At 42.4% G+C, this 15,936-nt stretch overlaps 1 protein-coding gene across 1 annotated transcript in view; it reads right to left on the reverse strand.

Moving 5' to 3' along the window:
- bchs (WD repeat and FYVE domain containing 3 bchs) overlaps positions 1–15,936 on the reverse strand; it is a 52,751-nt gene that overhangs the window by 18,024 nt on the left and 18,791 nt on the right. Inside the window, exons 24-39 of the mRNA XM_080277314.1 lie at positions 15,250–15,333; positions 14,874–15,058; positions 13,012–13,115; positions 12,420–12,674; positions 12,010–12,219; positions 11,464–11,681; positions 10,290–10,471; positions 9,851–9,999; positions 7,730–7,740; positions 7,063–7,084; positions 4,818–5,010; positions 4,248–4,415; positions 3,181–3,382; positions 2,489–2,693; positions 1,484–1,576; positions 227–452 (exon numbers count right to left, since the gene is read on the reverse strand). Coding sequence (XP_080133440.1) covers positions 227–452; positions 1,484–1,576; positions 2,489–2,693; positions 3,181–3,382; positions 4,248–4,415; positions 4,818–5,010; positions 7,063–7,084; positions 7,730–7,740; positions 9,851–9,999; positions 10,290–10,471; positions 11,464–11,681; positions 12,010–12,219; positions 12,420–12,674; positions 13,012–13,115; positions 14,874–15,058; positions 15,250–15,333 — 2,507 coding nt within the window. The remainder of the gene's footprint in view (positions 1–226; positions 453–1,483; positions 1,577–2,488; positions 2,694–3,180; positions 3,383–4,247; positions 4,416–4,817; positions 5,011–7,062; positions 7,085–7,729; positions 7,741–9,850; positions 10,000–10,289; positions 10,472–11,463; positions 11,682–12,009; positions 12,220–12,419; positions 12,675–13,011; positions 13,116–14,873; positions 15,059–15,249; positions 15,334–15,936) is intronic.

Raw genomic sequence — 15,936 nt, forward strand, 5'->3', positions numbered from 1 at the left:
TCTTCAGCTTATAACTCATCATAATCATCACCATCAATGTCATCACCATCCAGTCCTCCTTTCTCACCCTGAGGTAAGGTTCAGAGAGATAGGAGAAAAAAAACTCAGATGGAATTAGATATTAACCAAAGTTTGCTCACGTGAATGAGCCACACTCCCATTCACTCACCCTTCAAGCCCCCTGGAATCCTAGCTCCTGACAAGAGCCACATAAAAAGTACCATACCTCCTCAATGGCTGGTTTCTTGGTGATGTAAAGCTCCTCCCAGACCCTTGTGGCTGCAGTGATCATCAGGTTGTGGCTCTGGGTGGCAGTGGCCTCGGCAAAGTCTCGTCCACTGCTGTTCCGTCCAGTTGTCCCTTCTACCTTGCCACTCGTCCCACCCTCAGCCCCCTCCTCGCCCTCCATCCCCGGGTTAATGTGCCACACCGAGCGAGAGGAGGAATCCATGCTGCAAATGTTTCAAAACCACCACCACCACCATCATCATCATCATCCAATTCTCCACTAAATCATGACAGTCATATATAAGGTGCGCAGGATCCACAAACAGGAGCAGGGAAAGACAAACAAGGGTAATTATCAACACAGTGATGAACATACTAAAATCATAAGCCAAGGACTGCTAGTATCTTATTCTTTACAAAACAGGAGAAAAGATATGAAAACGGTTACATAACTATTTCTAACACACACACAGGTACCGGTACTTGAAAAAATACAACTCATGACCTCACTATTCCCTCGCTGTAATGCAGCCCCCTCACACAACAAATATTTACACGCCTCAATACATATCATTCTCACCACACCAACAATCCTTCACCATATAGCTCAACACAAGATACATGTGAGCACTTGGATCATGTGCCTTTCAAGCAGTCCACTAACTTGCATACAGCTGAGTCTGGGGCCACAACAGTAACAGCAACATAGCATGGAGTGTGAGATCCATAACTAAAATAATGATAATAATAAATTAGTGGTAGGTGGGAACACTAATCATCCACTCACTTGCCCTTTCCTCTCCTCCTTTCTTCGTTCCTTCCTTCCTCTTATGTCCTTCTTTCCTTCTCTCTTTCTTCTTCCTTCTGTCTATGGATGACTATACTGAGTGATAAGCCAAATGGTTTCTTGTACACCCGGAAACAATTTCCTAAGCTGGGTGGTAACCATATAACCAAATTTTGGCGCCTGGTGGTTTAGTGGGTAATTATTGCGCTCCAATCGGACTGAGCCGGTGAAGGTTTACATCCAAAGAGTGGTTGGGGTTTATTGCTCACATAATGCCACTCAGGGATGAGTGAGGCTGGTCACTCTCATCCTAACTATCAGGGCCAACTTCCCTAGCCCCAGGCTCCTACGCTCTTCATGGGGCAACGTAGGATTGGATGATGATGATGGATAATTATAAGAACAATAATAATAATAATAATAATAATAATTTTTTATGATGGATGGATGGATAATTTCTTGACTGACCTTATCTTAATATCAGCTGTGAGTTGCAGCAAACAGTAGGTGAGGCAGGCCACAAACTCTGGCTCATGGTTCCCAGCACCAAATACAACAGTTCTGTCAAGGAGTATCAACATCAGCAGCAGCAGCAGCAAGACCAGCAGCAGCAGCATAAATCAGAATTATGCTGTAAAATCCAATACACATCACTACAATATACTCTCACACAGGGAGTCCCCGATATACGAAACCACAATATATGAAAATTCGAAGGTACAAAAGTGAAAAATATAGGACAAATTCCCCTATATGAAAGGCATACGCTTTGAAGGTACAAAAAGCATTATGAGAAAATTATTCAAATTTGGCACGCGACCGACCGCAGCGCCACTATCGTGCACGGCGAGGCAAGCGACTACCTCCACTTCATGCCAGTCTGTTCCCATTCCCTGGCTGTATAGTGCATGCCTTCTGTACTCCGAGATGCTTTTGCATCTTGCATCATGCCACCCAAGCGTCCTTCACCTTCATCATCATCATCTGTGGAGCCCCTCAAGAAGATGCAACACCAAACCCTGATGCTGGGGCGCAAGCTCGAAATTATCAAGAGGCATGAGGATGGCCAGGGCGTGAGTGAGATGGGACCTCACCTGTATATACTGTACAGTACTGTTTTCTATTTTTTACTCAGAAATTTGGTAAATAAACAAATGCTTAAAGTTCATTTAGCTTTTATTAACATTTCTACTATAGATTTATGAGCTTAAAACCAGCCTAGTACAGTACAGAGTAGTTAGTTGAAAGTTTCTGGGGGGGCTCCTGGAATGCATCTCCTCATTCTTTTGTGGAAAAATGCTTAAATATCCAAAAAATCGATATACGAAGGATTTTAAAAGTATCGAGGACTCCCTGTACTGGATTCAAGTACAGAAACTTTCACTGAAGTACTGATAGGTTTCCGATTTCAGTTACATGCTTTGCAATATCAGACTATGTGCTTGAGCTGCAAGGCACAAAAAACAAACATACCTGTGTGTCGTGAGTTTATGCAGGGCTTCGAGTATTGACATCTGCGCTGCGATGGAGTCGGTGGGGCGGGAGAGGAGGTACAGCACAGTGCGGTTGAGGCAATGGTATATTGACTCCAGGTTGATGCCTGAAGCACGGCGTTTGGCTTGCGATATAAGCTTAATTATGAAATCAAACACTTCATGTGGGTCCTTGTTGAACACACCTGCGGGGAAAATGTAAGGTTTTGTGACGTATCATTATCAATATTAGGATTATCTATCTCTCTCTCTCTCCCTCTCTCTCATGGAAACTCTCCTCATCCCTCCTCAATGGGGTTAACTTTCTAACAGATCGATCCAAATATCAATAACAAAATTTCAAAGTTCAAGCAGAAGCTCACTGACAAAAAAAGACAATACTATAGATCTGTATCCTTCTCACAGCATCTCTTTGTGACCAGCGTCATATGTTACTATTACACTACTGTTACATATCAGCTGTGAAGATAAAGAGATGACAATTTTAGGCCAAGTTAGAGTAAGAAAAGTAAGGCAATAAACCAGAAATCCTTCACAGATCCGTTACAATTATAAAGGTCCCAGCATGCTCATGGGCTTCAGTCTTGGTCATCTAATGGCAGCTCTCCATGCTACTTGATCCCTAGCAACCTTTCTACTCAGTCCCTTTTCCCTGAGCCACAAGAAACTAACCTGCCCATAGTTTATCAACAATTCTTGCTGCCAAATAGAAGACGTTGGGTGCAATGTGTTGTGCAGCACCACCAGCCACAATGGGAAGTGCTGCACCCTCCCCTATCAGGATGTCAGCATCCAGCAGGTGTTCCATTAGCGTCCCCAATAACTGTGTCTGGAATTCGCAAACCTGGGCCACGCTGCTGTTCTCTGGGGTTGCCTGAAATTCATTTCCGTAGTCACAAGCTGAACCCAAAGATGGCAGAAAGTAATTCATCATCATCATCATCATCACCATCATCATCCTACCTCTTTCCTACCTGTAGGTGCAGTGATGTAAGGTACAGAAAGCCAGAAAAAGGAAAGAATATTGTAGTGGAGAATAAACGAAAAGCAATTCCAATGGACGAGCCACAGGTCATTCACTATTCATGATTAAGGAATCGCGGCTCCATCTGACAGGTTAATACTGTATATTACTATTACATCATCACCATCATCATCATCATGTAACAGTATTGTACAGTATTAACCTGTCAGATGGAGTTGTGATTCCCTAAGCTTGAACAGTGAATGTAACAGTAATGTACAGTACTAACCTGTCAGATGGAGCTGTGATGCCCTAAGCTTGAACAGTGAATGACCTGTGGCCCGTTCACTGGGATTGCTGTTCATTAGTTCTCCACTATAATATTCTTCCCTTTTACTGGCTTTCTGTATATTACTATTACAGATGGACAATTTATGAAGTTTATGAGATGGTGAAGAGGTTAATTACAACCTCCATTAAACCCTCTGGTACATTCACATCTATTCTATTACATTTCTGTTCCCACCAAAAAATTTTATTTAACATATTACAGCTCTTACTCTCATCAGAAATTTTTTTCAGCTCAGGGAAGACATCTTGTATTGATAATCTACTTTTCATTTATAAAGACGCAACATCTTCACAGGACTCCACCTTGGTCACTAAATAGTGGATCCCCACACCGCTTGATCTCTAGCAGCTGTATTGAGTCCCTTAACCCTGAGGTCACACTGTATGATAGGATGGCAACAAGACAGAGAAAGGATTCAATTACCTCAAGAAGCAAATCAATGGTGTGAGGTCCCTTGCTGGCTGGAGGGAGTGAGAGAGAGTCCACCACCAGGTTCTTGAGGAAGTCCATTACCTGCTGCTTGGCCGGGTGGTTGGTGAGGCTCCCGTCAGCCTCGCACTTCACCATCACCACCTCTCCACTGGTGATGAACTGAACCATACAAAGATTGACTACAGTGCATTTACTCTAACCTGACAAAGATCCTAAACCCCTTTTAGGTCAGTTAATGACAAACTGTAGTCAGACTGAAGGCCTGATATATCCTGTAACAAAGGAGACTCATTCCTACCTCATCACCATGGCTCAATGAATTTCATGCAACCACAACTTGGTATTAAAGTTGTACAAATGACCAAGTTTCCTCAGATAAAAACAAACTGCCTATATTAAATGACTGCCTGATGATGGCAACTGATACAGGATGAGTAAAGGTAAAGGCAATAGCTGCCATATACCAAGAATAAAACTAATAACAAAGACAAATTATATAAATAAGCTGCTAAAGGATAAAAATTTGGGTCAAATTAGAGTAAACGCAGCAATGTGACTAACTTTCTCATCATCAGGTGATGTGAGGCTCTGAGGCTCAGACGATGCAGTGTATGGGAAGAGAGTGGAGGCGAGGGCAGTGAGAACATCAGCTGAGAGGAAGACAGGCAGGAAGTCCCCATTCTGCTGGTACAAAAAGCGCAGGAACTGGATCAACGTCACAGGGTAGCTCGCCAACCACTCCGGGAGCTCCTTCCTGTGGGGGGCCAGGACCATAAACTGACGATACAACATCATCCACTGGCCACTAAACTTCAGATACCGTCAGTCTGCTTTCAATTTTCCCACCAAAACCTTAACCTGAAATCTTTGTACAAAGACATACACACAAAAACGAACTTTAAATCTTAATAAGTGCACAGAGTTTTTTGGATGCTGATTCTGAGCCAATTAAACAAGTCAGCAAGTCAATTTCTTGGCCTAAAAACAAGCAGTAAAGAGACTATGGCTGATGTTAAAGTTAACACCATACAACTGGAATTACGTGCACTGTACAAATATAAAATTATATTGTGCCAATGTACATACAGGCAGACAGCCTGAACATTTTTATGAGAAAATTACTTACTGAGTAAAAAGGTGGTGTCTAACAAGGATTATCATAACTAATTCTAAACCAGACTGGATTATACAAATTTATGATAGAAAAAAATATATATCACTCCTGGAAACTGATAAAACCATTACTAAGGGTTACAATCTTGTAATTACCATATCTATAAAACTGCACATAATCAGGCATGAACAGATACTAATATTATGTTACTGTTCAGAAACTATATTAATCACAACTGTAAAACTGAAATAACAGCTACTACTCATGCAACAGCAATCCAACTCCCACAACATAACCACTAATGGGAGAAACTAACCACAGTAAATAAGCCAACATACAAACCAGCCAAGCTTATTCTGTTAACACTGCATTGGCGCACTCTCACCAAATGTCCAGTAAAAGTAACTTCTTAGGGACAGGAATAATCATCTCTATTTCCTTGTCCTTCTGCCTATGGGTAACTTTACACTTCCTCTTCTGTCTTTCTTTCCTTCATTTTTTCCTCTTCCTTCTGCCTGTGGGTGACTCTACACTAAGTGACAAGCCAAATGGTTTCCTGTACACCAGGAAACCATTTACTACGCTGGGTGGTAACCATATAACCAAATTATGGCGCCTGGTGGTTTAGTGAGTAATTATTGCGCTCCAATTGGATTTAGCCGGGTGAAGGTTTATATCCATGGGGTGGTTGGGGTTGATTGCTCATGTAATGCCACTCACGGATGAGTGAGGCTGGTCACTCTCATCTTCAATGTCGGGACCAACTGCTTAGCCCCAGACTCCTACGCTCCTCATGGGGCAACGTAGGATTGGATGATGGATGGATGGATAATCTTAAATATTGTACCATATAACTAGAGACATTTTATAGAGATCCCAAAACCTGAGGTAAATTGCAGTTCCAGGTGAATGAACCCCTTCAATCTAATGATATATTTATTTAATTCTAGCTACTTTCAGAGGCTTTTGTTCAGCTTGGAGTGACTTTTTGAATTGGACAGCCAGGATAGTATTGAACTTTAAATAACCTCATCACTAACACGGTGCTCTCTTAAATGTGGGGAAAACAAAAACTCTGGAGATACCATGAATAAACCAAACAGGTGCTCTTAAAAAAAAAAAAAAAAAAAAAAAAAAAAAAAGATGGTAGCAGGAAGAAGCAATAACATACATCCTAAGATTCCAGGATTTAAGACATTAAAAACAACAGTAATCTTATCAGAAATCTCCTTCAGGATAGACTATGGTACCATACTGAAAGGTACATGGTCAGAAGCACAAAGAAAGCAGAAAAAATGTTAGTTTATTTGTGAAGAATATAGTCACATTTTACAATACTAACCACTTCAGTCTGGTGATATATTTTCTATTTTATCTATTTCCATACAATATTATTAATCTCTGAAGAGAGTGGGGTTTGATACAACCCTCATTAATCCCTTACTAGTTGGAGGCACTCCTAAAGCTAAATAAAGTTTTCTGGTGGTGGGTGGAATAAAATACAAAATGTCACTGGACTTCCACAGTTAACCCTTTCACTTCAATGACATATTTCATACTTTATTCCTGCCACTGCAAAGAGGCTTTACTGAACTTCTGAAAGGCCTCTATTAGTTGCTGTTGTTGAGAAACTCCAGCTGCTGAGGGGACCCATCAACTGCAGGCAAGCAACATCCCATGCGGTAAACTGACGTACTCCTGCAGGAGACAGCATCTTGCTGCCTTGCCATAGTGGCGCATGGGGAAGAGTGTGGAAGTTTGGTTCCTGGACAGACACGGCAATTGTCTCTCTCCACTCATTTAACAGCGGCACTACAGAAGGCCTCTACATGTGAAAAGGTTAATGAAGACTATAGCTAACTCATTTCCAAAGCCTCTCCAATGTGGAATAAAATTGTCTGGAGACAGAAGGAATGCATAAAAAAAAAAAAAAAAAAATCACCAGACTGAATGGGTAAAATAAAACCTGGCAGTTGACAATGATGTGAGAAGCGAGAAACACAAAAGCAACAACAAAACACAAACATAAACCTACGTGGTCTGTGGGGGGTGGGTGGGGGTAAACTCCCTGTTGAAGAAATAACCAAACACATTATGAATATTATCAATAAAAAAATGTATAACAGGAAGTGTAGAAATGTGCATTATTAATTATTCATACTGAGTACTGGTATGAAATGAGTATTAATCTTTTGACTGAGAGCTTGATTCTTAAAACTAAGCATGTGAATGTGTGGACATGCCCTGAACTTTAAAAAGTTAGGGAATGAATAGTGAGGCTGCTAGAGATTGAGCAGCATGGACGACACCACCGCTAATGTATTCAAGCATGTTGGAGGCTTTATAAACAAAACAGAACTTATGAAGCACCTGTACTATTGTTGCCTGGAACTGGCCTGCATCCCACATATAAGAGTGCAGTCAGCAAATGATATAAAAAGGCATTATATGTTCCATTATCACATGCTTCAAAATATACAGCTAAAAACTCAGGGTTTGTCCACACCCTTCAGGCCCTTAGCTTTAATAATATGGCTCTAAGTAACTCATGTTACTGTGCCTCAAACATGAAAGCTCAACATGCAGCACATCTATGTAACTATCATAAGTGTGATGCAAAACTGTGATGCTTCATTGCTTTGCAAAATGTAGGTTCTGTGTTTCAACATCACGAACCTCCAAAGGCAAGGTATTTGTTCTATTACATTGTTCCACATTGCATAGTATCTGTCCTCGGGTAAATTATAAGCCACTTCCAAAGTTGCTGCTTTTTGTTACTATGCTGGATTGAGCCTGTGTAGATTTATATCCAAGGGGTGGTTAGGGTTTACTGCTCACATAATGCCACTCAGGGACGAGTGAGGCTGGTCACTCTCATCTTACATGTCAAGACCAACTTGCCTAGCCCTGGGCTCCTATGCTCCTCATGGGGCAACACAAGATTAGACGATGTATGTATGTATGAAATTTTTAACCCCTCTGCTTCTGCATCCACAATTGCTATTGGCAGTGATGGCGGCGACCATAAGACCCATTTATACAAACATTACCAGCACAGAAATCATGAAAATCCTTGGTGAGCTCTGTACCTGGCCAAAGCTTACTATGTCAGGGAGTCATTTCAATTAATTTCAAACAAATCAAAGGCGGAAATGGCCCAGATCTCTTGTCACCAATTTAGTTATGAATGCTACAATGCCAACTCAGTGTGGAGGGTGAGAGATGTGAACAATGAGGGTAGGCTGGCAAGAGGCAAGCCAAAAAAAAGGACTTGGGACAAGGTCATGGAACAGGGTTAAGGGACTGAATCCAGAGGCTCTTCAAGATCAATCAGTATGGATAACCATCATTAGGTGACACAAGCCAATGCAAGCAAGCTTGTCAGAAAGCTTATAAATGATATGAATACAGTATTCCACAGCACTGTGGAACCTGTCTCCTGCACCAGTTATCTCAGTACTTTGGGGTATATTCTGTAAAAGTGTTGAATTTTAACTAGCCAGACTTACAAAATACTCACTCATTTATAAAACACAGAACTCACACTCCACAAGGCAGTGAGAGTGCTAACTGAATATTAACAATACTATCTTCCAACTGTTAAATCAAAGCAACAGACCAATGCTAAAAGAACTGTACTCATATAAAAACAGCACAAGAACATAATCACTATCAAGCAACGAAAAAAAAAAAAAAATACAATCAACAAAGCGGACACATTACAAAGACATATAACAAACAGAAGTAAAGATTAATGAGGCTGGTATTAGTATCATAGTACAGCTACATATACAAAAATAGTTCCATCTGTCCTATACAATGCACTACCCTATCCCCCAAAAGGAGGATGGCACATTGCAAATAGGGCAACTTCAGCTTGCAGTCAATTGGGTTTACATTCAGAGGAGCCTGGGGTTGCAACTACTACTACTACTACTACCTAACTAACTCTATAACTGGTAGGAACTTTTTTTTTTTTTTCCCCCCTCCTTATTTTTGCTGCAATCCCAGTCGCATCTGAATGTCAACCCAGTGGACCACAGGAACTGGCCACTTCAATCAGTTGCTCCCAAAAATCTTTTGTTCTGGGATTTTTCTTTGCTGAATAAAACTGACTGGCAATGGCAAGTAAAATATACCTAAATGCAGTAAAATCTAGGGGCTTGCCTACCTACCTACTGTACAGTACCTACACTAACACAACACATAAGACACCCTGTCCTCAAAATGTCTAAACTAATATACCACACAAGACACTCTGTTCTCTGGCTACCTAACTAATATCGCACATAAGACACCCTACTCTAACATTAAACAAACTAATGCAGCATATCCTATTCTAACACTACACAAACTAACAGCATACAGTACAAGACACCCTATTCTCCAGTTATCTACACCAACATAACACACATGACACCTTGTTCTAATGCTAGCTAGACAAACAAAGCACGTGATACCCTTTTCTCTGTCCACCTACCCCTTCTCCTCCTGGTTGAGCATGGCGCGCACCATGGCCAGGATGGCGATGGCCGCCTCGGGACAAAGGGACACACGGCCAGAGATGGTGGTGGCGCACTGGCTGGCTGGCACTCCAAACACAAATGTCCAGATTGTGTCCAAGTCCAGCTGGAGTACACAAATATCAAAAATCACTTTCACAAGCTCTGCCACATACATAGGGTCTCAAAAGGGTGCCTTGTGGGCAGACTCTGGAAACCATGAAATGAGATCCTGAGAAAAAATATCTGGGTTAGGGGTCCTAACTGGAGAGAGAAGGAGATAATACAGCTTGAGAAACAAGTCATCAGGTGAACTATCGTTCAGATAAATGTACAGGTATGTACATATGTATGTATATATGTAGACATCTCACAGTGAAAAAGTTAATGAAGCTGTATGTGATCTGTGCAACTGACCTTAGTATTATTCTGCACATTCTTGACCGGCTGTCCAAGGAGGAGCGCCAGTAGGAGGTAGTAGACCTGTGGGATGTGTATGTGTCGAGGGAGGAGCCATGTCATCACCTGGAATCCTGGCACATGCCAAGCCTCCTCCCGGATCTCACTTAGAGACCGCACCACACTCACAATGGAGTAACCTACAGGGGCACAGGACAGAGAGGAACCAGGTATTAATGTCACTGATACTTATCTCAATTACAGCCAGTTCCACATTACCCTTTGCAAGGTATGGGAGTCTGAGGTTTGATTACTCTTGTCTACAACACAAACACAGGCCAATGCCTTATACACCTGATAGCAGTACTTGACGGAAAAAAATCCAGTTGAGAGACTTAAACCTGAACAGCAAGTAACTTCCACCAAAAGTGATGCTTCATATCAAGAGACCACACGGTACTTAATAATGAGCTCTGGGGGGAATTCAAAGCATTAATGAAGCCTTTCATATGATGCAGTCACGCACTGTATCATCTACATTTTTATTAAGATGTTTTTTCTTGGCTCAATCTGATGGACCAAAACACAAAACTGTTATACAGAAGTACAGCATGATTTGCTGTTCAATTAAAGACCTATTATTATTAAGGAATTTACTGATTATTTCAAATGTACTTACATCATCAATAACCACCTACAACCACTTAACCACCCATCTATGATAAATTAACTACCCATCTGTAACTACACCATACCCCAAACCACCTGTAAACAACCAACAACCACCTACAACACTCAACAACTCATATAAACCCCATCACCCACCTGGAATCACTTAACTGCCCATATACACCCCATCAACCACCTACAACCACTTAACCACCCATTTATACCCCATCGACCACCTACAACCACTTAACCACCCATTTATACCCCATCGACCACCTACAACCACTGAACCACCCATATACACCCCATCAACCACCTACAACCACTGGTCGAATTTAGTGCAATCACCAAATGCCTCTGTTCTTCTGAAAGAAATCCAACCAACCATGAGGGTACGAACAAGGAGTCAGGAGGACCCACCATGAGCCTGATCATACTTATTTATAACACAAAAAAAGTTTACTTCAGCTGAGAGAAATCCAATCAATCTGAAGGATGTCAACATATAGGCATCAGGACCCACCAAGAACCTGGTCAAATTTATTGCTGGTGACCTGTTGCGCCCCACTCATCCAGCCACCGTTGTGTGAGGCATCCCTGAACTTCTGGAGTATGCTGGTGTTGGAGAGGAGCGCCACCAGCATCCGCAGTGCTATTAACACGGTGGAGGGGTGTAGGTGACCCTGGGCAAACAGTAATACCCAGTCCAGCCCCAGTACCTTCACCACTTCCTCACAGAATCTGGGGAAAGGAATGAGGTGTACAGCATTATATTTGTATGTGGCACAGAGGATTTCCTAGTGCCTCTTCCTAAGTGATCTATGATGTGCACTGCAACTCAGTATCCCCTCACATGTTACTGACAGCAAATCATGTAGATATTAAAAAGATATCAAAAGCATACAAGAGATTGTCAAGGTGCAATGTACAATATAAATTTCTATGTAAGAGGTGCAACAAAGCCACCAAAGCCTCCAGACCTGTATCTCATTGAGATTGCTGATGATGATGAGGCAGAGGAGGAAGAAGACAAAAGCCACAAACCCACAATTCTACACTACATACATACCCAAGATGTATGGTGTTCTTGTTGGAGTTGTAGAGGAGCGTGTGGATGATTTCAAGACACTTGTTTCTGAGCAGAATATTGCGGACCGTTGCTGTGGAGCCGGAGTCACCGTTGTTGTCCTGGCTCTTGTCTTCCAGGTACACCTTGAGGTCGATGTGCTTCTCTGAGATGCTCACGATTGGCAGTGTAGAGACGATGAACTGCCCAAAGCTGTCAAACAGTGTTACATTGAGCCATGGCCATATGATACGTTAAGAGAAATAACCGGTGCCCTATGCTGCTTATAGTGCAATAAAGAATTGGATGGTAGACAGATAGATAAACAGAGAAACAGAGGTAGATAAACTGACAGACAGACAGAAAGACATATGGATGGATGGGAAGAATGATACAGAGATGGACTGACGTACCATAACAGATCCTGTGGGCGAGGATTATTAGCAAGGAGTGTGGTGAGGAGTGTGAAGATAACGGAGGTGGTCTGCGAAGAAAGCGAGGCCAGGTTGTTTGTGGCAGCGAGGGCCGCACACGTGGCCGGGTTGGCCCCTGGGTTGGCCGAGGCTGAGGATGAAGAGGAGTGGTTGGATGGGGATGATGCCACCAGCTCTCGACCCTGTGACTGCTCCCACAGTAAGTGTAGGAGACGCTGTACCAGGTGTAAGCTCCTGTTGTTGGAAGAAGTATAAAATTATATCTTTAATTTGTGTGTCTATTTATCTACTACTTAACACTGCATTATCAGTATGTATCAACTCTGTATAATGTTACAACACTGTATTAGGTATCAACTATGATGCCTTACTTTTTCCTGGGAACTCCTCAACAAAAGGGGGTATTATAGTGAGGCCAGAGAGAAATGTTTTGAGACTTAGAGTTATATTTCGTGTTGGTACTGATACAAGGAAGGGCGAATCCTACATCATAATATGACAGGAACCCCCCCCCCCCGAAAGATAGTTCTTCTACGATGAATATGCAACATCAAAAACAATGTGTAGTTACCTCATCTTGCGGACATTATGGTGCCGTTCACCTGACTCTCGTGCCAGCTCTACCAGGTGTTCCAGCAGGGTACGGCACAGCTCACCTGGAGCATCACACCACACCTGCACATCGCATAACATAAAAGTCAGTTCCATACAGTTCTTACGTCAGGACTCATTATACTGCACATCACATTACGGTTATTTCAAAAACTGCATTATATACAGTGCTCGTCAGAAGTATGGAGCGCCCTGCGTCCCTCCTGAGAAACAAACCTTTCAACATTGAAAAAACATATAAATAATGCATTTTATTTACCTTTAGTGCTTCGTAGGGTAGCCTTTACGTTTCTTCACGGACCTGAGACGTCTTGGAAGTGAAAGGGTGAGGCTCCTGAGGTGCTGGAGCGGTATTTTGTCCCAGGAGTCACGAATGGCGGCTTCCAGCTTAGGCAGAGAGCTCACGTCCTTCCCTTGGAGACTCTACTTTACGAGGTACCAGAGGTTTTCAATCGGGTTGAGGTCTGGGCTATTTCCTGGCCAGTCTGTCATGAATGATACCTCGCAGTCACGAAGCCAATTGGTGACCGATTTGGCCTTGTGAGCAGGTGCACCGTCCTGCTGAAACACTCGTGCACCTGTTAGCTCGAAGGAGTCTGGTAAATGATCACACAGAAGCTCCAGGTAAACATCCTGATTCACTCTGAGGTTCTTGGGAAGTACAACAAGCTTCCCCAAACCCTTCCCTGAAAAACAACCCCATACTATGAGTGAATCAGGATGTTTAACTGTGCATTCTACATACCGTGGGTCAAGTGGGTCACTACCTTTGCATGCTCCTCTGTTACAGGTAACACTAAACGTTGCCTCATCAGACCACAACACTGACAACCATTGCTCCTCACCCCAATTTAGATATTTATTAGCAAAGGCAAGCCTACGAATTCTCTGGCTGCTAGAGAGAAGAGGCTTTTTCACAGGCCTGTGACTTGTGTAACCAAGCTCATGCACCCTACGAGACACTGTTCTCACTGACACATCACCAAACACTTCTGGGTTGCTCTCCTTAATTTTCCTTGCACTCACACGAGGATTAAACTCCACTGCACGTTTTAAAACATTAACAGACCTTGGGGAAGTTTTCCTAGGCCTACCAGACCTCGGTTTCTTTGTGGGAACTTCACCACTGTTTTCCTCCCGAAACCGCGCACACCAACGACGCACTGTCGATCGTGCCACACCAACCAATTCACTAATTTCCTTTGTCTGGTGGCCTGCCTCCTTTAGAGCAATGATCTGGGATATGATTTCACTCGATAGTTCACGGGTAGGTGCCATAACAAAGTTTTGAAGGCCAAAACACTGCGGGACACTCGGTAAAAAATGGCGCAATTTGAGAGGGACACTCGGCGGAGTTCCTCTCTCTCAGGCAGCCCGTGGGCGACTGAGGCGGGAACCAACCAGCGCGTCAGAAGGCCCCAGGCTACCGTGACGTCATGCTCGGAGCTCAAACTTGTGGCTCAATTCTTACCCCCAAAAATGGGTGATTCTTTTTTGGCCATAAGTATTGCGCGCCCGGCGGACAACGCTGAATACTTCTGACGAGCACTGTATATACAGTATATCTATATATATACCGTATATATATACTCCTTCCATCAGGCAGCAGGATGATAAGAAAAATATTCATCATACTGAAAAGGTAACTGAATTATTTACTGATAAAACACACTGTTTCACCATGGCAGAGGACCTACAAGCATACACCCACCCACCTCCATATCACAAAGCACATCATTAAAGGCATGGGTGTTGGGTATGAGATTCTCTCCCTCTCTCTCTCTCTCTCTCACATATACACACATACACGCACATGCTCACCTCCAGGTCACAGAGCAGGTCATTGAAGGCTGGGGTGTTGGGTATGGCGGATGACTCGCGTGCCTCCCCAGACCCGGCCAGAGTGATGCACAGGTGGAGGATGTGCGAGTTAAGGAGGGACTTTTTCCGTCGCAGCAACAGAGCCAAAGTCTGATACCCAGAGCTTTGCATCATTTCAACTTGAGCTGTAATCATGAGTTGTCATCATCAACATCACTGTCATCATCATCAATTTCTTCATCATCACTGTTGTCATCAACATCTTACTTTCAGTTGAACACCCATACACATTAACAACATACAGTACAGCACAAGAATATGCCTACCACTAACTCCTCTTCACAAGTAAGAATGTATGTATAGTAACTGGTCTTACCCGTTTTGCTGGTTTTGATGACACAAGACAAGGCTTTAACTGATGCATAAAGAGATTCTACATCTTTGGACATGGCCACTAGACCTGAAAAATGAAAATGTGTTGATCAAAATAGCAGCATACTATGCTGAGTTTTTTTTTATCAAGGGGAAAATGCACTTGACAGGTTGGTGGTGAATGGCTGAATGCTTCATGTCCAAATAACATCATTGTATTTCAGATAATTACTTGGTTTTGATCCACATTACATGCAATTATTTGAAATATAATGATGTTATTCGGACATGTTGCATTCAGCCAATCATCATCTACCTGTCAAATGCATCTCTGCCTCGATTAAAAAAACTGAGTACAGTATACAGTAGATCCTTCTATTTTTACTTATAATACTAATTATACTCTACAGTAAATCCTAAAATGATTCAAGATGCCTACATGACACTAATATATAGATGAAAAGGTTGAATCCAATCAACAGAACAGGAGGGCATAAAAGTACATGATCTAGTGCCCCTTATATAATTTTAGATGATCTACATCATCCCCCCCCTCCTTAAAAAAAAAAAAAAAAAAAAAAAAAAAAAAAAGGCAACAATAACACCCAATTCCATATTATGGTACCCTCTCTGGGAAGTACAAAACCAAGCCTAGGCTACTGCAGTCCACAACATTTAATAGTAGGAGACT

This window comes from Coenobita brevimanus, chromosome 69 (assembly GCF_032717465.1).
Source record: "Coenobita brevimanus isolate Jiangsu-jjx chromosome 69, ASM3271746v2, whole genome shotgun sequence".
Lineage (NCBI taxonomy): Eukaryota > Metazoa > Arthropoda > Malacostraca > Decapoda > Coenobitidae > Coenobita > Coenobita brevimanus.